At 38.9% G+C, this 26,709-nt stretch overlaps 1 protein-coding gene across 1 annotated transcript in view; it reads left to right on the plus strand.

Moving 5' to 3' along the window:
• The window catches only part of LOC311291708 (uncharacterized protein), a 93,118-nt gene that overhangs the window by 55,204 nt on the left and 11,205 nt on the right, over window positions 1-26,709 (plus strand). Inside the window, exon 6 of the mRNA XM_084410899.1 lies at window positions 20,121-22,043. Within this exon, the coding sequence (XP_084267025.1) occupies window positions 20,121-22,043 (1,923 nt within the window). The remainder of the gene's footprint in view (window positions 1-20,120; window positions 22,044-26,709) is intronic.

The following is a 26,709-nucleotide window of genomic DNA, read 5'->3' on the forward strand; positions in this document are numbered from 1 at the left end:
TTAGTGTGTAATGTTGCTGTTTGAGCATAAACAACATCTGCAAAGTTACAATGCTCAAAGTTCAAAGCAAAGGGAGATGTTTGCTTTTAAATAAATGGCTTTTTAACAAACTACAACATACGGCTGGTAGGGACTACACAAGCTTTCTCTGGGGTTAGTGACATCACCAACCCTAAACCTTACATAAACCCCGCCCCCTGAAGATTTATAGATTATCAAGACAGAATATGCTAATCATTGATTAGAAGATAACTACACATAAGCTACATAAATTCATCAACTAACCATTCAGAAATGTCCTGTTGCTTCTACATGTTGTCACTTCTTCTTGAGTCTCTCCATCATTGTGTGAATCCGGTTTGAACATAAAATGCTAAAAGTTTTAGTAATTTTCAGTGCATGTGTGTGTGAGGTAAAAGGACTCAAGCTCTTGAAGCTCCGCCCTCTGTGCCGGGAGCAGCAGCTCATTTGCATTTAAAGGAACAGACACAAAACGGTGCGTTTTTGCTCGCCCTCAAAAAGTGACAATTTTAACATGCTATATAAAAATATCTGTGGGGTATTTTGAGCTAAAACTTCACATACACACTCTGGGGACATCAGAGACTTATTTTACATCTTGTGAAAAGGGCATTATACCACCCTTTAAACTATAATAAACTGGTACTCTTAATCGCGAAATAACACTCTAAAACCTTGGCATATTACACTTGTACATTCAGAGGTTATTACTTGCAGTAACTATAATGAACATTAAAGAAAGAATAACAAGACTGCATAATTTACATTTATGCATTTGGCAGACGCTTTTATCCAAAGCGACTTACATTGCATTTCAAGGCACACATTTACATTCTTATCAGTTCTTGCTTTCCCTGGGAATTGAACCCATGACCTTGGCGTTGCAAGCGCCTGCGCTCTACTGTTTGAGCTACAGGAAAGCCTATATAAAGCCTAATAATTAATTAGATAATGCAGGGAATACTCGTTTATATGGCGCAGGATGTATCCGAATCGCAGCATGAAACAATCTGCATATTGAAGAGTAAGAACTGACAAAATACACTTATTCACGCACACTATATGATCAGTAATCTCAAGATGATACCAACACGCTCGTGTTCACTGCTTTCTGCTCAGCGCACCTGCTTTTACTTTCTTGGCACTTGATCTTTGCTGACGTTGCAGGATGCGATTGGTCAGTTATCTGAGAAGTACGGTGGCCCAGTAGTGCACAACACAACGAAGTTTAAAAAGCAGACATAAGTTCACAACACAACGAAATTAAGCCGCAACACAACAGAAATGCTCCCGACCACTAGAGGGCTCTCGGCGCGCGATAAAGTTAGTTTGTAAAGTTAGTAAAGTTAGTCAATGGGAAATACATCATGCTAAAATAATCTGTCATATACTGTGGCTCACATTATTGGGGTCGCTTGCAGGTCGCAGCAGCACGGATTACGTGACCAGCAACAAATATTGTGCGTAGTTAACAGTGAGTGGTGGTTTCAGACATTATTTTATTAAAGTGCAATTGTCTGTGCATTTGAACTATAAAACACTGACAGCCAATCAGAATCTATTCTACGTTAAAGACCACTTAAAGATCCACCACTGTTTGATAAATGACAAGTCAAGCCCCTTTTCAAGAAAATGGATATGGAAAACAATGGTTCATACCCTCTGAATAAACAGTGAGAAGTTTTACCTCAGGTATCCAGCGCTCATTTCCACACTATTGTCTTGCGTATTTGAAGTGCTGTGAAAAAGACTAGGTGTTGTTTTTTCCACTATATAGGGCTTGGGCGTTGTGACGTCATTACTTGGCCTCCTTTACTGCTAAGTTACTTGGACTACAGCGCACTGTTTATAGACGTACTCCCTCTCAGTCGTGTGTCTTAATTTGATTAATTTGGCGTTACTATTTCAACCGTGGAAAACCGATGCTGTATTGTGGGGTGTAACAGCGCAACACATAATCGCCATGGGAAAAAGATCGAAAGTGGATTATCTTTCCACCGCTTTCCTGCTGTGCAACCACAGAGACCAAGTATCCGAGATAACAAAGAGTCGTCGGCTCGCTTGGATCGCGGCTGTAAGACGACCAAACATAACCTTCCACAGTATCCCGATGTCGATGAGAGGGTGTTCCCTGCATTTTCATTCTGGTAAGTTAAAGATGGTGTACAATTTTCTTTTTATACATTGTTTCTTTCCCTCAACCGCGACACCACATACATGCACATGAATGCGAGCGCACACAAACATAACACAACACAACATTATGGTTCTATATGTTTTCAACACTTCTGCTATGGGATGATAATTTTGATTGTGTTACCAGGAAAACCAGCAAATGAAATGTACAACTCGCATCCGGATTGGGCACCATCACTAAACCTGGGCCACACTGAGATGAAGGCCACAAAGACTGCACGCTATGAGAGACAGGAAACGAGAAAACGGCAAAGGATTGACAGTACACCTGCGATGGATGAGACAGTTATTGATGACCTTGTTCCACCAGGTAAGCCTTACAGAGCCAGCAGATACAAGCACATAACTAATAACTGTGGGATTCTGGACAAACTGTTACCTGGGGATTTGGTGTTGGCTGATCGCGGCTTTGACATACAGGACAGTGTGGGACTTATGTGTGCCTAGGTAAAGATCCCTGCTTTCACAAAAGGACGCTGTCAGCTGGATGCAAGAGATGTGGAGAGCACAAGAAAAATTGCCCACCTCCGAATTCATGTGGAAAGGGTGATTGGAACCGTCCACAACACTATTTTCTCAGATAAAGTACCGATTCACATGACATGACATTCTTTGATAAGATTGTGTCTGTATGTTGTGCTCTGACAAACATGAGCCCTAGTGTTGTGCTGAAATAATGTGCATTAAATACAGCCGTAAGTGTCTGTTGCATCCATACCCACAATCTTCACAATAAACATACTTAAATGCATGTGTCTACAATGCATGTGTATTTTGTCCACATACCGGTCCCTGGCTTCCCTATACGTATCCCGGTAAATTCCACATCCTTTTCGGGATTTTAACATCTTTTTTCTTTCTTTTCTTTCTCCCAACTCTGCTTCTTCTCCTCGTTCGACTTGCTGTATGTTTACATTCGCGAGGCATCAATATAGCCGCCACGTCCCAGAATGCAACGCGGCACCCAAGCCCTATTGACAACGTCAGCTAAATTCACTGTTTCACAGATTATTAACTCGATTACAGGGGAGGAGTTATGATGGCGGAATGAGCGGTAGCGTTTTTTGCAGGCTCTGTTATTAAAGTCTTGAAATCGTCCTAAACATTTAATCTCCGACAGAAAAACTCAGCAACTTCACATAAGAACTGCACGAACAACATCTCAGCCCCACGGAGTTCTGTTTTTCGAAGCTGACCACCTTTGCTCGGTTTTTCTTTTTCTGCAACGTGAACGAGATGGCTAACGTTAGCAAAGCGGCTAAAGCTTAACTGCTAACAGACCACGACTATAATCTGACGGCCCTGCGCGAGGCATGTGAGGAAGAAGAAATAGAGGCAATGGAGGAAGAAAATCGGAAAATGTCTCATGACCACACACCTTTGCCTAGCCCAAATCCCAAGAAAATGAAACCAAAGAATCAAGATGTGGGAAAACAGCCGGGTGAGATAACAAATGAAACCATCTTAGATGCAATTCAAACTTTGATAAAGAGATTTGATGAACAAGATGACAGACTGAAAGCTTTTGAAAGTCGAATGGAATAACACACAAGCAGTGAGAGAAAATAAGGAAGAAATAAGCAAAGTGAAGGAAGAAATGTTGCTGTTGAAAAAAGAAAATACGTCACTGAAGCAGATCTGTTTGGAGCAAGCCAGGTATAAGAGAAGGTGGGATCTTAGACTGATGGGCCTTCCTGAAAAAGACAAAGAGGATACAAGAGAGACCGTGATTGGCATCCTTACAAGAGTGATCCCGGTGTCAGTGGAGAAACTCCGTGAGTCAGTTGACACAGTGCACCGCTTGGGAAGGAAGAACGATGCAGCCACCAACAAGATGCCCAGACCTGTAATCATCCAGTTTGCCTTGAGAACTGTCCGTGATGAAGTATGGAGGAGATCAAGAGAGGCAAGAGTGTGCAGAGAGATGAGCATTCAGTTCAAGGAGGACTTCTCAAAAGAAGATCGTGAGGCTCGTGCAAAGCTTTGGCCTAAGGTGCAAGAAGCCAGAAGAAACGGAAAAAAGGCCTCCCTAAGAGAAGGATACGCTCTCATTGATGGACGCAGAGTTGACCCCTAAGTGCTGTGTAGTAAGCAAATGCTCAGGCACTTTCTGCTTATTTAGAGCAAAAATTCAGTAACATGGTAAGATGTATTTAAGTTTTACAGAAAGAACTCTCAGGTATTTTATTTAAACATATTCTGTTAGTATGAATCTTACCAGGTGAACGTTTAATTGATTTAACTGCTTAAAGGGGTTGAAGGACTTCAATTACGAGTTGATGTTTTTTCTATATTTTTGATATGTTAATCAGGACAACATGTTCATTCCTGCAAAAAAAAACAAACAAACAAAGTTAAGCGCATTTAGAACAACCATACTTTCTTTTATATCATTGAATGTTAGGGGATTGAATAACATTACAAAGCGTAAAGCCATTTTTTTGTTTTGTAAGGATCAGAAATCGCAATGCATCTTTTTACAGGAGACTCATTCTGTTATGGATAATGAAAAATTTTGGAAAATTCAATGGGGGGATTACGCCTTCTTTGCACATGGAACATCACACTCAGCAGGAGTCATGATACTATTTAATAGATTTCCAGGTAACATAATGGATCATAAAAAAGATACTGAAGGTCACTGGTTAATGGTGGTTGTGGAGACAAATGACAAACGTTATATTTTGATATGCGTTTATGGCTTTAACAACCAAGCAATCAATGTGAAGTTGTATGCGAAATTAAGCCAACTTATAATTGAATGGAAAACAACATATGATTCAGATAAAGTAATATTGGGAGGAGACCATAATATAGCCCCTGATTCATGGCTAGACCGCCCAGCCAGCACAGCCATGTGGGGCCCAAATGGGTTTGACCTGGGCTATCTAACTGGGACCCAGCCAGTTTTGTCCTCGGTTTCCATGTTGGCCCCACATGGGTTTGCCCAGATGAAATGAACACTGCTTAGTATGCACAGTACAGGCTGTTTAATGTAACACTGAATCAGTGTTGGAGGTAATGAGATAATTAAGTGATTGAATAATGATTGTGCATTAATGATGAACACCTGCTGTTAACAAGCAGAATCACTGAAGGAAAGAGAAACACAAACGCAAGAGAACTACTTCCAGCCACAGCCTTGGATGAAATCAACTGAAGATAAAATACATTACATCTCTCAAGATCTGATTAAACAACTCCACAAACAGCATTACCAGCTTCACTTATTAAAAACCAGACTGACTTTATTTATGTCAGACATCTAATGAAAAGAATTAAGAAGAGGTTTAGATGTTGATTACTTTTTTGAAAGTAATAGTTTGATTTGATGTTACCATTGTGGCGATCAGTGTGTGCTTTAGTCAGGCTCTTGACTTTTTAACATTAGTTTTTCTCTGGCAGCTGTATCTGTTTGTTATGGTGAGAACAGCAAGAGAAAATATGATCAGATGCTGTAAGCTGATTGATGATATGAATATGATCGTCATATAGTGGCTTAACTCATTGATTATTTTCGAGGTTCATACGGGTAGTATGCTATTCATTTTGTTTTATTGTTGTGATTCTACAGCAAGAGATCCAGCACAGTTTAATCAGAACATCAAATGATTTTTAAAACCCCATTTACACATGTTGGACTACAGAAAGTTCCACTTGCACAGAGACATCAAGAATCAGCATATGAATCTCCACAATGGTGACATGCTTCATGCTGCAATGCATTCTGAGTGCATCATACAAAACTTATCCATGGCTCCCAGAATGCATTGCAGCATGAAGCATGTCACCATTGTTGAGATTCATATGTTGATTCTTGATGTCTGTGAGTAAGATTAGGAGGAGCGCAAAATATGTAAATGGAGTTTTAAAAATAATTTGACGTTCTGATTAAATTCTATTATTCTCTTGTTGTAGAATCACAACAATAAAACAAAATGAATAACATACTACCGTATGAACCTCACAAATAATCAATGAGTTAAGCCACTATATGACGATCATATTCATATCATCAATCAGCTTACAGCATCTGATCATATTTTCTCTTGCTGTTCTCGCCATAACAAACAGACACAGCTGCCAGAGAAAAACTAATGTTAAAAAGTCAAGAGCCTGACTAAAGCACACACGGATCGCCACAATGGTAACATCAAATCAAACTATTACTTTCAAATAAGTAATCAACATCTAAACCTCTTCTTAATTCTTTTCTGTAGACGTCTGACAGAAATAAAGTCAGTCTGGTTAGTAATAAGTGAAGCTGGTAATGCTGTTTGTGGAGTTGTTTAATCAGATCTTGAGAGATTTAATGTATTTTATCTTCAGTTGATTTCATCCAAGGCTGTGGCTGGAAGTAGTTCTTGTGTTTCTCCTTCAGTGATTCTGCTTGTTAACAGCAGGTGTTCATCATTAATGCACAATCATTATTCAATCACTTAATTATCTCATTACCTCCAACACTGATTAAGTGTTACATTAAACAGCCTGTACTGTGCATACTAAGCAGTGTTCATTTCATCTGGGCAAACCCATGTGGGGCCAACATGGAAACCGAGGACAAAACTGGCTGGGTCCCAGTTAGATAGCCCAGGTCAAACCCATTTGGGCCCCACATGGCTGTGCTGGCTGGGCGACTACCTCATAGGAATTCTCAACCTGTATATAGCGACACTATACTATCTTTATGTACAACAACGTATATAATTGATTATTGGAGAGCATTAAATCCAACTTCAGTTCAGTTTACATGGTATAACTCTGCAGGAAATGGTCAATGTTCAAGATTAGATTACTGGTTGATTTCATGTGAGTTATGTAGTGATATTTCAGATTGTAAAATATCAGCCTCTCCGCTTACAGACCATTGCATGATTAGTCTAAACCTATTAACATCCAAACAACAATTGAATTCTCCAAATATCTGGAAGTTTAATAATGATTTCTTAAAAAATGCTGAATTTTGTGAACAGGTGAAGTCTCTTATCCCAGAGGTTGAAAAGCTAGACATGAGTGATATCAGTAAATGGGAATGGTTTAAGTTCAAAACCAGACAAATAGCAGTTGACACAGGTAAAAAACTGTCATGTATAAGGAAAAGGAAGCAAAAGGATCTAATTGACAAAATCAATCAACTAACAAGTAATATACAATTATCCTTAGACAACATTACTGAATTAAAGTTATTGCAGTCCCAATTAGATGACATGTACACAACAAAGGCAAATGGAGCTTATGTTAGATCAAGAGCTAGATGGATTGAAAACGGTGAAAAAAGTTCAACTTATTTCTTCAGACTTGAAAAACAAAGACAAAGTAAGAAAAAAATAAATAAACTTATGATAAATGGTATAACAATGAAAGATCAGAAATTAGTCCAAGATGAAATTAGTCTCTTTTATGGTAACATATATAAATCAAAATTTAACAAATCAGATTGTGACTTTTTATTTGAAAAAATCGATGTAAACTTTAAAAAACTGGATGTGGAAGACAAACACATACGGTACTCGAAGAAGAATTAACTATAATAGAAATTGAAACTGCATTAAAACAAATGAAAACCGGTAAATCCCCAGGAATAGATGGGTTAACATCTGAATTCCTAAAACATTTTTGGGCAGAAATTAAAAAGTTACTATGTAAAGCTTTTTTGGAATGTATTAAGGAAGGATGTTTGTCCCCTACTATGAAAACAGGATTGATAACCTTATTACCAAAACCTCAAAAAGATTTGTTGATGTTAGACAACTGGAGACCAATAACCTTATTATGTAGCGATTATAAACTTCTTGCTTTAGTGTATGCAAATCGCTTAAAGCATGTAATTGGAAAACTTATTGAAGAGTATCAATCAGCTTTTATAAAGGGAAGATATATTCACAATCATATTCGTCTGATTCTAGATATGATTGACTACCAATCATTCATTCAATCAGATAGTCTTGTTCTATTCATAGATTTTTTCAAAGCTTTCGACACTGTGGAACATGATTTCATGTTTACGGTGCTCAAAAAATTCGGATTTGGAGAAGGGTTCTGCAAAATCATAAAAATGTTTTATAATGATATTCATAGTTACATCTCCCTCAACCCTGGAATGACACCAAAAATTAAGATTTCGCGTGGTATTAGACAAGGTTGTCCTATTTCACCAAAATTATTTATTTTATGTACACAAATGCTAGCATATCTAATCGTAAATCACCCTCAAATTAAAGGAATCACCATTTTCGATTACGAATATCGAATAAGCCAATTTGCAGATGACACAGTAATCTTTTTAAAAGATAAATCTTTAATTGGAAAAGTCCTAGATATAATATCAGTTTTTTCAAAGCTTCAGGATTATGTCTAAACCTGAAAAAATGTGAAATACTATGTCTTCATCCATGTGCTGAGACGAATATAGACTCCATACCTGTCAAAACTGAACTAAAATACCTAGGATTAATAATGTCTAAAGATAGAAATAAGAGAGAACAACTAAACATTGAAGGGAAAATAGAGAGTATGAAAAAATCTCTTAATCATTGGCTCATGAGAGATCTCTCTATTTTTGGCAGAATCTTATTAACAAAAGCAGAAGGTTTATCAAAATTAGTATATCCTTGTCAATCTCTTTATGTCCCCCCCCAAATGATTAAAAAGGTAAATTCAATCATTTTTAATTTCATGTGGAAAAATAAGACACACTACCTTAAAAAGTCTGTGATGGTTAAAGACTATAAACACGGTGGGCTGAAAGCTGCTGACTTTGAATCCATGATAGGTGTATTAAAGTTGAACTGGGTTAAAGCTTATTTGACACAACCAAATTCCATATGGTTCCACATACCAAAATATATTTTCCAAAATGTTGGTGGATTAGAATTTTTGTTAAGGTGTGACTTTGAAATAACTAAACTACCAATCAAACTGTCTGACTTCCATAAACAAATACTGCTCTACTGGAAAATGATGTTCACTCACAACTTCACACCGCATAGCTCCACCTTGTGGAATAATAGAACCATATTAATTAACAGAAAGACACTATTTAAACAAGAATGGTATGATAAAAATGTTCTATATGTTACGGACTTGATGGATAAAAATGGCAGTCTGTTGCAGTTTAATTCCTTTGTCGAAAAGTTTAATTTAAAATGCTCTTATAGAGAATTTAACCAAATCAGTAGAGCTATTCCACTTCCCTTAAAATTCATGATTAAAAATATCCTCACAAATTCAAATGTGACTGTTAAATTGCCTGGATTAAAAATTGGTGAATTGAAATTTGGAGAAAGAAAATGTAATAACAAAATACTTGGAAGTATGTTTAAAGAAAAACTATTCTATGATATCAAAAAGCCAACGAAAATAAAGATAACAGATAATCAAGTTACATTAACAGAGACTTGTTGTAGCTATCTTAAATGGCCAATTTCACCTAAGGTAAAAGAAATTCAGTTCAAATTAATACATAATATTTATCCTGCTGCTGAAACCCTAAGGAAAAGGTTCAATTTTGAAGTTAATCAGTGTGTTTTTTTGTATGACAGAACACGAAACAATTGAACACCTTTTTTTCTCTTGTTCAGTCACAATGGGGTTTTGGAAGGATGTTTATCGATGGTTAAATATTGGGATCAACAACTCTTTGTTTAACAAATTTCAAGTGATGATATATATGGATGGTCTGTCAAAAAAGATATCTAAAATGGTGAACATTATTTTCATTATGGGGAAGTATCATATACACAAAAATAAGTGGAATAACAGCAAGCCCAACATAAACTGTTTTAAGAATGAAATAAAAAATTATATAGCATCTCTAAAGGTGTTATCGGAAGAAAACCAGTCCATAAATGAGTTATATGGAACAATGTCAGAGTCTCTTGCTCCTTGAGTTTACAGTCCTATGTTCTTAAACACGCTTGAAGCACTATGTTGTTTGTCAGCCCCTGTAAATTTTTATTTTTTATTTTTATTTTTATCTTATTTGTTGATATGATGTGAGTTTGTACTGTTTAAAATGCGAGCACATTTTTTTTTCCTCAAACGAGTTTTTGATGTTAAGTTTATATGACATATTATAAATTGAAAATAAAGCTTTTTGAAAAAAAAAATAAAAAAAATAAAATAAAATTAACTCGATTACAGTAGCTTCACACAAAACACAGCATGCTGAGGACATCTGCTGGTTAAAGCTGTGTAAATGCAACAAGGACAGCAAAAACATGTTCAAAACTTTAAAACTGCAGGGTGCAAGCTTAGAATAAACAGACTGTTATCGTTCGTTGGTGTGGACGGACGCAAATAAAGTTATCATTATATTTATCTTTATAGTTATCACTGTTGGTGTGAACGTCCCTTAGTGCTGGGAACATTTTAAAATAAAACGGCCATCATAAGAATGCGATTGCCGAGTTCACTAATTCAATAAAAGAGCTCTGCAACTACATATCTTTAATGTGTTTTTTTACATGTAAAAATTCAATTTTAGAGCTTAATTAAAAATGACTGGAAGTCAATGGAGACATGTCTAGTAAAAATTCATTGGTAGAGCTCTCTGATTGTAGGCTAATTGTTACTAGTAAGAATTAAATAGTTTTGCTCTCTAATTTAATTCTTACAAGTAAAAATACAATTATGACGAGTAACACTGGGAACATTTTAAGCTAAAATGTCTTGCCATGCTAGGATTCGTTTGGAGGACTGTGACGTCATTAACCCCGCCCACACATATTTCTTCCTGCTTTGTTGCAGGAAATGACAAACCTCGACATGCAGGTATCACTATTACTGTAAATACACTCTTTGTGGAGCTTAATATATTACGTTAATATGATATACAGCACAAAATGACGATTTTTATATTGATTAGGAGTGTAACTGTAACTGTATGAGCTGCAGAAATGGTTGGTTTCACTTTCACATGGATCCAAAACACAATCTAAGATGGTGCGTCTAGATTCTGTATATTTTAAGTGCAAAATGTGCAATTGTATTCAGTTGTTATGAAGTGTAAAGGTACAGCGTTTATTATTGTTGCATACACTTTTATAAAATAATTGTCCATGTTGCAAATTTCTCATATTACCCTTGTTTTGTGATTAAATCAAATATGCTAAGTTATTACTATATTTTTGATATTAAATCATTTACATTTACATTTACATATTAAATCATTTACATTTACATTTATTCATTTAGCTGACGCTTTTATCCAAAGCGACTTACAATTGCTATATATGTCAGAGGTCGCACGCCTCTGGAGCAACTAGGGGTTAAGTGTCTTGCTCAGGGACACATTGGTGTCTCACAGTGGATTCGAACCCGGGTCTCTCACACCAAAGGCATGTGTCTTATCCATTGCACCACCACCACCCAAATCATTGTAATAAGATGCTCATATACACAGAAATACACAAAACAATCATTCAGTTTTTATCAGGATAGCAATTTATGTAATGTGTGTGTTTTGGAGAAAACCAACTCCCATACAGAATAGTTTTAAACAACGGCATATTAAAGTATTATCATATTAAAATAAATGTTGCGGTGTGGTAACATGATCTCATTAGTGTGTGTTAATGAAATAATATCATTATAATCTCTCACAGGATGATGAAGAGACAGACGTCAGGAGTCAGAGAAGATGATCCACTGAAGACTGAAGAAAGAACAGAATATCAACATGTCCAGCAGAGAAAGCAGAGGTCAGAGATTATGAATCTATGAATGATATTAATAGCTGAATCAACATCAGTCATATCAGTCAGTCATCTCTGGTTCAGATAATAACTGATTATCTCAAACTATAAGCAGCTGGGCTCAACTCAAACAGGATCATCATATAGAAACAGAGCCAGTTGTTACATTAAAATAATCACTTGCAAAATGTGTGAATGAAATTTCAAGAATACAAATAAGTTATAAGTATTCTCCTTCAGTGTTGACCAAAAAAAGCATCAGAAAGGGTCTTCATGACTTACAGTGTAATATTGTGATCTCCTGTGACCAGATGGTCATTGATCAGTTCATTTAACACTGTGAACCACCCAGATGTTTGTCACTGTTTCCATTAAGAACTGGAAGTCTGATAGCACTCATTCATTCTGTCCCAGACAGCAACATAGAGTCGGCCCAGATCCGGCCCACATCTGGGCTGTGTGGAATCCTCCGGTACCAGATGTGGGCCGGATCTGGGCCGACAGTATGATGCTGTCTGGGGTAGTTGGTCTCTTTGCTTTGTACAAGTTTTTTATTTATCTTTGATCTATTCAAACCTTGTCTCAGTGAGTCTAGGTCCATTTGTATATTGGATGACAGCTTTTCATATGTTAATATGATAATATAAATTGTTTATTCAGGAACATATAAACTAGTTTGGGATTGTCAGGGTCTCTTCTGGCAGTCTGGAGAATATGAGGTTTTCTCTCGGTGACACTGTGAGTTTAGCGTAGTTTCTTTCATTGGTTTATTTTTGAGGTTAAACTGAAGTGTTTTTCTAAACATATATTTCTTTTTAAACTGTGTTTTAAACTCCATTGCTGAGTTGTTATTTCTTACTTCTCCTGAAAGACATTTATTCATTTTTTTTTTTTTTTTTTTTTTTTACATTTATTCATTTTAGCTGACGCTTTTATCCAAAGCGACTTACAATTGCTATATATGTCAGAGGTCGCACGCCTCTGGAGCAACTAGGGGTTAAGTGTCTTGCTCAGGGACACATTGGTGTCTCACAGTGGATTCGAACCCGGGTCTCTCACACCAAAGGCATGTGTCTTATCCATTGCGCCACACCACCCTTGTGACATTTCCTGTAGTTTTGAATTGAGGGACTGTGATTGTTTTATATCTTATAAACTCTTTCCACGCCAGAGCTTTTGATAATTTTCACAAATATTTCATGGCCCCCAGAATATTTTGTTGTATGAATATCTGAACATACAATATATCAAAAGAAAGAACAGAGCCTCTGCTTTTAAATAACAACAAAAAATATTGGTTTCACTTTATTTTGATAGCAAGGTGTCATTAAACCGTTCATTCAATGAACACGTTCAAAATGCTGATTCATTAAAAGATAGATGTATTGAAACAAGGTGTTAATTATTTTTAACTTTGAGCTTTACTTTGCATCGCATGGGTAACGCTGAAGCTGATGCTTCACTTAATAGAGACCAATGGCATTGATTCAATGCATCGACCAGCGCTGCCTGCCGCTGATGCCATTCAGCACATGGAAGGAGTGCCGCTGTCCCCTTTCCAAAGTGATTGCGGTCCCGTGGCGTCTGTCGATGCTATGCAACTATGAACTGCGCTCTCCACAACGACGAGGAAGTTTCAGAAAAAACTTTTTTCACCACCGAAAAACGCGTGCTGTAGCTCGGCTTCTCATCGCTTCCAGTATGAACTTGAGCGCTAAAGACTCGATATGTGAACGGTCCCTTAAAGGTTAAAAGGATGATACAACAAATATTTCGCTTTCCTTGGACACGGCGACCTTTTCATGAATATGACTTGACCTCAAAGACTGACGTAGAATCGCACACGCTCAATCCATCTCTCTCAATCACTGTCTAAACTTCTTAATTGCAAATCCATGAAACCTCAGTACAAATCACCATGATAAACACAGCCTTATCATTATTAACTTATTTAACATGGCAAATATCGCGGTTGCTGTGGTGACTTGCATTCCTCTGCGCTTGGCTTTGTAAGTACTACAATATTGCAGTTATCGCAACAGCCCTAAATGTGCGTCAGCAATGATTCTTCCTTGCGTTTCTGCTTCTTCTTCGCATGCGTTTTGATCAGGAGATTCTGTACTCTTTCAGAAGATGTGTAATAGCACCCCCTTCTGTATAAGAGTGAAAACACTGAAAGCCGGATAATTCCTTCACTGGCAGGAAAAAGGTTAACTGGGAAGTTTCACTTAAAAGTGTCTAACTTACTTACAGTAGAAAAATGTACTTTAAAGTACTTAAAAGTGACATTTTACATATTATAATTCTATGGTGTCCCTAGAATGTGTCTGTGAAATTTCAGCTCAAAATACCCCCAGATCATTTATTATAGCTTGTCAAATTTGCCCCTTATCCCTTTAAATGCAAATGAGCTGCTGCTCCCCGCCTCCAGAAGAGACCGATCCTTTACATGAGCTTCGGATACTCCGGCAATAACAAAACATGCAAATAATTTCACATATCCAGAATCTCAGAAATAACCAGTAGCAAGTGCAGCCTTACGGAGAGACTCAGGAAGAGGTTCAACTTTTAGACACAAATGGACGTTTGTGAATGGTTAGTGGATACATTTAGATGTTACATGTAGTTGTTGTGGAGTGACACTGATTCATCTCATCGACTTGCATGTACCGTCATGACTAATAAGTCTAATAGTGTTCAGTGCTCGTCTGTGCTCAACGACAGAACAGTTTACATGATTCCTCAAACTTTTGTCATCACGTTAGAACTGGTTACACTGTTGTCGCTTGTGAAAACTAAATGGTGGCGCCGTGGGTGAAACGTGCAGATTAACAGGAGGTAATATTATAATAAGATCCCCTTCCTACGTCAGAAGGGGAGCGAAATCTGATCGGCTCATTTTTTGACATGCTTGCAGAGAAAGGCTTACCAAAACAAAGTTACTGGGTCACATTTCACATTTTCTGGGTTGGTAGTTGCACAGTTGTACTTGGCTTTACATTTGTTGCTTTTTGAAAAACATGAAAAAATAAAATGAGAACCTGCAGAAGCTGATATGTGGAATTATTGAGTCATAATCAAGATCCAAATGCAAGTGTTTTTGTTTCTGCAGCTGTTGTTCGCGGTTCTGCTCGCAGGAGAAAAAGCAGCAAATCGAGAGACCCACCCTCCAGTAAGTCTTTATATAGATGAACACTGATTAACTTTCATGAACATATGTGATTAATATGGTCAGTTTTAGTCCCTCCTAAACACATATGTGAAATTCAGACCTTGAAAGCAGCTTCTGCTGATGTTTTCCAGTTTGGTAAAGATCTTGATATCATAACAGGTTGCTCATGTATGTGTTTCAGTGAGTGATCTGAGGATTGTTCTGGTGGGGAAGAGTGTGTCAGAAAACAGTGGAGCAGGAAACTTCTTATTAGGGCGAGCAGCGTTTGACAGTGAAGCTCCTCCAGATGTTGTGGAGAGAGTCGGAGGAAGATTGAAGGACAGACATGTGACCATCATCAACAGTCCTCAGCTGCTCCAGACACATCTGTCACTCCGTCAGATCACACAGACCGTGAGAGAGTGTGTGTATCTGTCTGATCCAGGACCTCATGTGGTCGTTCTGCTCCTCAAACATGATCAGTGTTCAGCAGAAGATCAAGAGTGTGTGGAGAAGGTGCTGGACTCTTTCTCTGAGCAGGTTTATCAACACACCTTGATACTCACGACACAAGAGCCGACTGAATCCAATGACACCCTACAGAAAATCATTCAGAAATGCTGCAACAGACACTTCAGTCTTCAGAGAAACAGCTCTCCTTATGATCTTCTGCAGACGTTTGAGGACATTTTACAGATGAATGATGGACGGCACCTGGTTTGTGCTGAAGCTTCACAGTATTTCACAATGGAGCAACAGGCCAAAAGACGTGAGTGTGATGATATTTGATGTTTCTAGTGATAAATGAACAGTTTTTAAATGTTCTTCTATCAGTTTCAGAGGGAGAGAAGCTGAACCTGGTTGTGTGCGGGAGCGACGGCACATTAAAATCCTCCATATCAGAGCTGATCCTGCAGCAGACAGACAGAAGATCAGACGTGGATCTTCATGGACTTCCAGCTCTGTTCAACACTCGGCTCTCAGAGGAGGAAGTGATGCATCAGACTCTCCACTGTGTGTCTCTCTGTGATCCTGGAGTTCATGTTTTCCTCCTCATTATTCCTGATGTTCCACTCAATAATGAAGACAAAGCAGAAACGGAGGAGATCCAGAGGATATTCAGCTCAAGAATCAACAAACACATCATGATCCTCATAATGCAGAATTCAGAGCATCAGACAGCAGAGCTCAATGAAGAAACACAGTCTGTCATTGAGAGTTTTGGAGGACGACATCATTTCTTTGGTCCCACCACACAAGTGTCCACATTGATGGAGAACGTTGAGCAGATGCTGGAAGAAAACAGAGGAGAGTTTTTCTCCATGGAGACATTTCTGGAGGCACAGATGAAAAAACTGCTGCAATTTGAAGAGATGAAGAAGAAAATTAATTCACTTGAGAAACTTTTACTGCCACAAGGTAATGACCAGAAAATCTGTTCAAATCTAAAACTATGGAGCTAGAAATTCTGCAGTAGATATTTATTCTATAGTGTTTTAGACATTTGTATTTGTAAACGGCAGAACATGCCATCATGCCAAATAATAATTCTTCTCAAATTCTTAAACATTACAATTATTATTCAATTACTCAATTTATCATTTTATTACAGAACTACTGCAATTTTCTTTAAAAGTTAAAAATGTTCACTTAGGATGAATAGTATTTCTGTCCAAAACCACTCATAATCTTACTACTTTCAGGGTTATGTTTAGTTTCATAGTTTTGTTTTGTTTTCAGTCAGTACTGTGTTCCATTTTTGCCTGTGTTCTGTGTTCTCTATTCATTTTCCTTGGTTTTAAAGGCACACTATGGAAGATTTGTACCTTAATATAACAGCTTCGAACTCTTTTCGATGGTAAAACTCATAGTAGGGCGAATCATGGTGGGGGGAGGGGGGACAAATCTCCCGACAAATCTCGCGAGAATCATGACTTGCTTTACGGCACGACGTCACATACATCAACAACATATGAAGCAGCCTCTATGGAAGACACTAGCACACATTTCAGACGTAAATCATAGCAGAGTCGACGAAGAAAGCATGGTGGAAGAGTGCAAAGACGGCTCTGCGTGAGTGGTATTTACAACAGTAATGTTAAATACAAGTACTTTTTTTACGCATAGCATAAAAAAACGCAAGCTGCCAACCCCATTTCTCCACCTTGGCTCATTGACCAGTCGGCTCCACCTTGTCTCCTCCCTCCCTCAGCTGTACCTGGGCCCATCGTTCTTATGGCTGCACCGACTCACTTGTCCCTCCAGCTCTACCTTGATCAGATGTTGCTCTGCCTGCATCAAGGTCTTCTCTTCCTACAGCTGCGCTTCGTCCCTCCACCCCTATGGCTCCGTCAGGCTCCACTTTTCTTCTGGCTCTGCCTTGGTCCTCAGTCCCACCGGCTCCACCTGAGTCCTCTGACACCCTGGCTCCACCTTGGTTGCTCATGTTGCGGCTCCTCCTTGCTCTCTAGAGCCATTAATGTTGTGTGGTCTTATTGGCTCTTTGTCTTCGCCCGAGTCTCCACTTCCTTCGGCTTTGTCTCTATCAGTTGTCCCCCTGCTACTCCTGCTCCCCACTCCTCCCTGGATCCTCCCACCATCATCACTGCCTTGGTCTCTCCCACAGTCTTCTCTGCCAGTTTCCTGTCCTTCGCCTGCACCCCATCTGCCCCAGGACCCCCACCCTCCCTCCTCAGTTGGACTGTTAGATACAGTTATGGTGCGAGGATGTGCCTCTGGGGGGTGGGGGGTGGTAATGTCAGGGTTATTTCTGTCAGGACCACTATCGTCAAATACGATTGACAATTAGCATACAGTTTGGATTGGCGGTATGGTTCTGTTCTGGGCAAGAATTCCCTGTCCATCCATGTAGCCTAGCATGGATAAGAGTAGCGAGAGCAGCAATACCCTTATAACAGAACAGAACCAACATGAATGTTTTGCAGATATCATTAATTCAAGATTTATATAATGTACAACATAATTCGAGAATTTTGCCTGATTCAAAAGGAAACAGAATGCCAAATCCTGACTGATGAGAAGAGGAGCTGGGGATGGAGGAGGGTAATTAGCTTCTGAGAAACGTGATAGCTGCTGATAATACTGAAGGAGCTTATATATGAATACAGTGATAGGCGTCGTATTCCTATAGGTAGACGTGGATCAGCTGAGAGTCAGCTGATGGAAGGTTGACTAACGTGACCTGCCAGAACTAACGCTACACTTGATGTTTAGTTCTGTTTAGTTTCGTTTTCAGTCAGTAATATGTTCCCATTTTGCCTGTGTTCTGTGTTCCCTTGTTAATTTTCTTGGTTGTTAATTAGTTTCACACAACTGTTCAGTTGATTACCTCTCTTTGTGTATTTAAGCCCTTAGTTCTTCCCGGTGTTGAGTCTTGCATTGGTGTTACATGTTTGATTAGTGGTTATCATTCCTTTTCCTGTACTCTCCTGAGTGTCAGTTTGTTAAAGAAATTATTTAAAATTTTCTGTCATTGCGTTTACTGACCAGCATAGCGTAAAAAAAAACAAGACCTAGATTCTTTTTTTTGCTGCTCTTTCGTTTCCCCACCATGGACTTACGAGCTGTCCAACTGCTCTGCCTGGAACAGGAGCAATGAAGCCTGGAGGACTATACCAGGTTTTTTTTTTAGACCTGGCGTGCCTCACAAAGTTTTCAGACCGCACAATGTGTCCCACCCAGCTCCAAGTCTCCTGTGTCTCTGAGGATCTTGCTTTGCCCCCCTCTCCCACGTCCTCAATAACAGACAGTTCCTCAGCCACACCTCCACTGTTTCCCTTCAGGCCCTTGATTTCTCCTCTGATGCCACTCTGCTGTTTGGATTTGCCTCAGGTCTTCTGGTCTCCAGCTCCGCCTAGTCATGAGGATCCCCTGGTCCCGCCTCCTGCTGCGAGCCCATCTCTCCACCTCGGCTCGTTAACCAGTTGGCTCCACCTTGGATCCTCCCTCCCTCAGCTGTACTTCAGCTGCGCTTCGTCCCTCCACCCCTATGGCTCCATCAGGCTCCGCTTTTCTTCTGGCTCTGTCTTGTTCCTCAGTCCCATCGGCTCCACCTCAGTCCTCTGTCCTCCTGGCTCCATCTTGGTTGCTTGTTGTTGCGGCTCCTCCTTGCTCTCTAGAACCATCAATGTTGTGTGGTCTTATTGGCTCTTGTCTCAGCCTGGGTCTCCACTTTCTTTGGCTTTGTCTCTATCAGTTGTCCCCCTGCTTTCGTCAGCCAAGTCTCCACCATGCCTCCTCCCCCCCTTGACACTGCAGTGCACCATCGTCCTGGCTGTTCTCTGGGTCCCTGTCTGGCTACTCCTGCTCCCCACTCCTCCCTGGATCATCTCACCATCATCACAGCCTTGGTTTCTTCCACCATCACCTCTGCCAGTTTCCTGTCCTTCGCCTGCACCCCATCTGCCCCAGGACCCCCACCTTCCCTCCTCAGGACTGTTACATACAGTTATGGTGCGAGGATGTGCCTTTCCGATGAGGGGTATAATGTCAGGGTTATGTTTAGTTCTGTTTGGTTTCGTTTTCAGTCAGTAATATGTTCCCATTTTGCCTGTGTTCTGTGTTCCCTAGTTAATTTTCTTGGTTGTTAATTAGTTTCACACAACTGTTCAGTTGATTACCTCTCTTTGTGTATTTAAGCCCTTAGTTCTTCCCAGTGTTGAGTCTTGCATTGATGTTGCATGTTTGGTTAGTGGTTATCATTACGTTTCCTGTATTCTCCTGAGTGTCAGTTTTTTAAAGAAATTATAATAAATTCTCCATCGTTGTGGTTACTGACCAGCATATTATAACAACAACAGGCATGGGGTAAGTTGTGCCAAAGCTTATTAAACCGTTTTTAGTTATGGAAAATTAAAAGGCAATTTTAGAGTTTGATTTGGTATAAATATAACAAAGAATATTTTTGACTCATCAAAATTAATGAAACGGTGAAAAGTGACTCATCTTACCCCAATCCTCTGATAATCTTGTGACTTGAATGAATGAAGACGTTTTCTTAAATTTCAGTTTTGATTTGTTCTGTTTTTAATTTTCAGGTTCACGTGAAAACAAAGATGAATTAAGGATTGTGCTACTGGGAAAAACTGGAGTTGGGAAAAGTGCAACAGCAAACACAATCTTAGGAAGAGAAGCGTTTACAGCAGAAACATCTCACCGATCTGTGACTAAAGAGAGTCAGAGAGAATCATCTGACATCAACGGCCGACATGTTACTGTGATCGACACTCCAGGACTGTTTGATACTGAACTCACTAATGAAGAGATCCAGAGAGAAATCAGACACTGCATCTCCATGATCCTGCCTGGACCGCATGTGTTCATCATTGTGCTCAATTTAGGACAACGATTCACTCGAGAAGAAGCAACATCAGTGAAGATTATCCAAGAGACGTTTGGTGAGAAATCTTTAATCTTCACCATGGTGCTTTTCACCAGAGGAGATTTTCTGAAGGACAAAACCATTGATCAGTATCTGGGAGAACCTGGATCTCCTCTGATGAAGCTGATTGAAGCGTGTGGAAACAGATATCATGTGTTCAATAATAATCAGACTGGAGACCGAACACAGGTGTCTGATCTACTGGAGAAGATAGACGACATGGTGAAAGCAAATGGAGGGAGTTTTTACTCGTGTAAGATGTTCAGACAGATGGAGAGAGAAAGTCAAGAACAACAGATGAAGATCCTGATGGACAGAGTCAGAGAAAGAGAAGAGGAGATGAACAAACTAGAAGAAGATATGAAAAGAGAACAAGACAAATGTAAAAATAAAATTGAGCAACTGAAGCAAGAAAAAGAGAAACTTCAGATCAAATATGACACAGAAACAGAGAGACTGATGAACAGAATAGAGAATGAGAGAAAGAAAATAGAAGAATATATAAAAAGAGAAGAACAATTTAAAAACCAAATACAAGAGAAAGAGAGAGACATGATAGACAAGATGAGACGGGAACAAGAGAAATGGGAGAAACAGAAACAAGAGGAAAAGACAAGAAGAGAAGAAGAGGATGAGAAAATAAGAGAGAAAATTCAGTCTAAACATGAAGCAGAAGAAAACAAGATGATGATGAGGATGATGGAGCAAATGAACAGAGAAAGAGAAGAACTTATGAACAAACTAAAAGAAGAGAAAGAAAGAATTAAGATGATGATGGAGGAACAACAACAGAATGTTGACAAAGAGAGAATGAGAAGAGAAGAACTCAATAGAGAAATAAGAGAACAAGAGAAACATCAGAGAGAGATACGAGATGAGATGAGAAAAGAACGAGAGACATTTAAACATGAAATTGAGGAAATGAGACAAGAAAAAGAGAAAATAACAACAGAAAAAGAAAAAATTCAGGTCAAATATGAAACTGAAATAGACAGACTGAAGAACAGAATGGAGAATGAACAACAGAAGCATGAAACAGAGAGAAAGAGAAGAGAAGAAGAGTTTAATGAGAGAGAAGAGCAATATAAAACACTAATGAGAGAAAAAGAAGAACGGATGAAGAAACAAGAAGAAGAGAAAGAAAGAATGAGAATGATGATGGAGGAAGAACGACAGAATCATGATGAAGAGAGAAAGAGAAGAGAAGAGGAACTCAAAAGAGAAATAAGAGAACTAGAGAAACATCAGAGAGAGATACGAGACGAGATGAGACGAGAACGAGAGACATTTAAACATGAAATTGAGGAAATGAGACAAGAAAAAGAGAAAATAACAACAGAAAAAGAAAAAAATCAGGTCAAATATGAATCAGAAATAGACAGACTAATGAACAGAGTAGAGAATGAGAAGAAGAAAAGAGAAGAAGAATTTAATGAGAAAGAAGAACGATATAAAAGAGAACTTAAAGACAAAGTGGAGAGAGAGGAAAAGATGCGTGAGGAGATGAAGAGAGAACGAGAGAAATGGGAGAAACTTAAACAAGAGGAAGAGATGGGAAGAGAAGAAGAGAAACAAAAACGTAAGCAATACAAACTTTAATAAACTGTAAGTTGAAATGATATCTTGTGTTTTACAATCATCAAGCAGCTCTTGATGGTCAGAGAATTGAACCCGGTTAAATGAGTCTCCAAACGCTTAATTTACTGTCGCGTCACTGAAGCTTTTACAAGCTAAAACACTGATAAACTGCTGAACTTAAAGCCCCAAATATACTTCAGTTTGTACACATTTGCTGGAGTTTGACTGAGTGACCAGTGGCGGCTCGTCAGGCGAGGCAAGGGAGGCACAGCCTACCCAAGATTTTGAGGGGAAAATGGGAGAAAGTTCCTCTGAAATTTCACAGATGTAACACCACAACATGTTAATAAAACTGAAAGCACCGCTTTTTTTTTCTTGGACGTGTCGAGCAAAATGTCTGTATAAAGTTTTTGGAATTATCACTATCCATCCCTTGTTTTGTTAGTTTTTTAAATGATCAAATACTGAGTAACAAAAATGCTTGCATTGTGTTCCCTTTCTAACCAAATATTATTGTGTGATTGTAATCATAATGCAAAACCTGATAGTTATCTAACAAAAATATCTAAACCTCGACAAAAAGTAGTCTTTTAGAATGTTTAAATATATATCTAAATAAAAAAACTAATAAAATGGAGAAATCATGTCTAAAAAAAACAATGGGAATCAAAAAGCCTCTCTATGTATTTATATAGGGAGCTACAGTATACCTTACAGGCGGTTACACGACATTAGGCAAGGCAAGGCAAGGCAAGGCAAGTTTATTTATATAGCACATTTCATACACAATGGCAATTCAAAGTGCTTTACATAGAAGAAATTAAAATAATAAAAGAAATAAGAATAATTAAGACAGTTTAGAAAAATAAAATAAAATACAGTGCAGTACAAACAGTCGGACGAGCATTGGCACAGTGCTCATTCAGTAAATGCATAGTTAAACAGATGTGTTTTGAGTCTGGATTTGAATGTGACTACAGTAGGAGCACGTCTGATCTCCTCTGGAAGCTGGTTCCAGCTGCGGCTGGCATAATAGCTAAAAGCGGACTCGCCATGCTTAGAGTGAACCCTTGGTATTTCTAGCTGATATGATCCTAATGATCTGAGTGATCTGTTGGGTTTATATTCAGTGAGCATATCTGCAATATATTGAGGTCCTAGGCCATTGAATGATTTATATACCAGTAATAATACTTTAAAATCAATCCTAAATTTAACTGGGAGCCAGTGTAAAGACCTGAGGACTGTTGTGATATGCTCATATTTTCTGGTTCTGCTCAGAATCCTGGCGGCAGCGTTCTGTATGAGCTGCAACTGTCTTATGGTCTTTTTGGGAAGGCCAGTGAGGAGTCCATTACAATAATCCACCCTGCTGGTGATGAAAGCATGCACAAGTTTCTCTAGGTCTTGTCTGGAAACAAAGCATCTTATTCTTGCAATATTTTTCAGATGATAGTATGCTGATTTAGTTATTGCTTTGACATGATTACTGAAACTAAGGTCTGACTCTAGTGTCACACCAAGATTCCTGACTTGATTTTTTGTTGTTTGACCCCTAGAGTGAAGGTATGCATTCACCTTGAGAACTTCATCTTTGTTTCCAAACGCAATGACTTCAGTTTTGTCTTTGTTTAACTGAAGAAAGTTTTGACACATCCAACTGTTGACTTCATCAATGCATTGGCACAGGGAGTCAATGGGGCTGTAATCGTTAGGCGAAAGGGATAAGTAAATCTGTGTGTCGTCTGCATAGCTGTGGTAAGAGATTTGGTCCTTTCTCATTATTTGGCTCATTGGGAGCATATACAGGTTGAACAGGAGTGGCACAAGAATTGAGCATTGAGGGACTCCGCATGTCATGGATGTCCACTCAGACTTATGGTCTCCTATACTCACATAATAACCTCTCCCATCTAAGTATGACCTGAACCATTTTAGGACTATCCCGGAAAGCCCCACCCAGTTTTCCAGCCTGTCCAGAAGTATGTTATGATCGACAGTGTCAAATGCAGCACTGAGGTCGAGTAGTATCAGCACTGATAATTTGCCTGAATCAGTATTTAAGCGAATATCGTTTATTATCTTTATGAGCGCTGTCTCTGTGCTGTGGTGCGGTCGGAAACCAGATTGAAAATGGTCAAAGGATCCATTCAAGCTCAAGAATTTGTTCAGCTGATTGAAGACAACTTTTTCAATGATCTTGCCTATGAAAGGAAGATTTGAGATCGGTCTATAGTTGCTTAATATGGTCTTATCCAGATTGCTCTTTGTCAGGGAGTTTGGAAAACTACCAGAGAGAAGTGAAGCATTTACCACTTCTAGAAGATCTGCTTCTAAACTGTTTAACACACTTTTGAAAAATGATGTGGGAAGTGTGTCAAGAGCGCAGGTTGATGTTTTAAGGTGCTGTACGGTTTCTTCCAAAATGTTGCCATTAATTTCTTTGAAATCAGACATAGTAACTACTTTCTCAGGTGGTCTGGTCTGTCTGACCCCAGTGCAACTCAAGGATGTGCTGATCACCTTTCTGATATTATTGATTTTCTCAGAGAAGAAAGAAGCAAACTCACTGCACTTGCTGTCTGAGAGCATTTCACTGGGAATCTGGCTTGGGGGGTTTGTCAGTCTCTCTACAGTAGCAAAAAGAGTGCGTGTGTTGTTTAAATTACTGTTTATAATATTTGAGAAGAAAGTCTGTCTAGCTTTGCCCAGTTCCATATTGAAAGCATGAAGGCTGTCTTTGTAGATGTTATAATGGACTACAAGTTTTGTCTTCCGCCACATGCGCTCTGCTTTTCTGCATTGTCTTTTCATATTTTGCACTGCTGTTGAGTTTCTCCAAGGTGCTTTTTGTCTGCCACTCTTCTTCCTGACTTTAACAGGAGCAATATCATCAATTACACCTTTAACTTTTGAGTTAAAAGAATCAAGGAGAAAATCAACAGAGTCTGCAGATATGCTTGGTGTTAAGGATATAGCATTCATAAATAGGACACTAGTGTTCTCATTTAAGCATCTCTTCTTGACAGACACAGATCTCGCTTCAATGGCAGGAGAGATCAATATATCAAAGAAAATACAGAAATGATCAGACAGCGCTGCATCCTTAATAACAATCGATGAAATGTTTAGACCCTTACTGATAAGTAAATCTAGAGTGTGTCCACGATTGTGTGTGGGTCCATGTACATGCTGAGTCAGATCAAAAGTTTTTAAAACAGTTTTGATTTCTTTTGCCATATTGTTTTCTGCATTATCTATGTGAATGTTAAAATCTCCAGCAATGGCAAAACAGTCAAACTCTGAGGTAATTGTTAATAACAGTTCTGTAAAGTCCTCAGCGAAGGCTGGAGAGTATTTTGGAGGCCTGTAAATAATGATAAGTAAAATGCGTGGAGCACCTTTTAACACAATACCCAGATATTCGAAAGAAGGGTAATTCCCAAATGATATTTGCTTACATTGATAGATATCTTTAAAAAGAACAGCTAGACCCCCACCTCTCTTAACAGCTCTGCAGACACGTTAGGAGGGGCTGCTTCATTGAGGATTGTTGCACTGCAGCTGTCTTCTAGCCAGGTTTCATTTAGAAGCATAAAATCTAGGTTGTTTGTGGTTATTAAGTCGTTAACTAGAAGTGATTTATTTTTAAGTGAACGAATGTTTAAAAGTGCTAACTTAACAGTCGTACTTTTTGTCCCCACATCAATCTTACTTTCACATGTAATAGGCACCAGATTAGATGGGTTTGCTGTACGGCTATTGAAGGCCTTAGACTTTCTATCATGTAATAGAACAGCTATAGAGAAAGATACAGGCACACTGGGTTCCCGCTTGTTTTGTAAACATTTGAGAAAGTTACTGTTATCAGAGCGGGGACCCGACACATATCACTGAGAGCTGGTATCAGTTGTTTTTGGTTCACCTCGAGCAGATGGAGGAGGGTGTGGGCCCTGGCGTTGTGGCAGAGGCCAAAGAGCTCTCACAGGAGGAGGGGGAGGACGAGCTGGGCCCGCAGGCTTTGGTGGCAGCGGTGCCTGTCGTTTTTTGGTTGTTATCTGGGGGCTTGCAGCAAAAGAGTGGGATAGTTTGGTTCCAGCATACACCAGTTCTTCCATTTTCTGTGAGAAGCACAGAAGTGGCGATGCTGGGGAGAGGGAAAAGGTGTCTGGTGAAAGGGGCTGTTGCTCTGGTGTTAAAGGAGGCTGTGATATGCTGTCCTGGCTTCCCTGGCTGTTTTCCAGGAAGTCGTCCTTGGGTGCTGAATCTTGGAGCAGCTCTAATATGTCTGTCCAGTGTTTCCCCTAGGTTTACAGGTTTTGGGGGGGGGGGGGGGGGGGGGGGGGGGGGTTGGTTGGTTTGGGGAAAATTGACACAGACGCTATCTATCTATCTCTATCTATCTATCTCTATCTATCTATCTATCTGTCACATAAATTGGTTGTCTGGGAGGGTAATGGTTTGTAAAAGTTAAAAAATGTTAACATAAGATATCTCTTTAAAAAAATAAATAAACATATTTAAATCTTTTTAAAATTGACTTTTGCAAATAACCTTTGTTAAATTTATAGAAGTATTTGTTAATATTAATGGACCAGAGCTTAAATAGTTTTGTTTTTTAACTAACAACTAAAAAAAGATTTATAAATACTAACCAATATATATAT

This window comes from Rutilus rutilus (assembly GCF_951802725.1).
Source record: "Rutilus rutilus genome assembly, chromosome: 1".
Taxonomy (NCBI): domain Eukaryota; kingdom Metazoa; phylum Chordata; class Actinopteri; order Cypriniformes; family Leuciscidae; genus Rutilus; species Rutilus rutilus.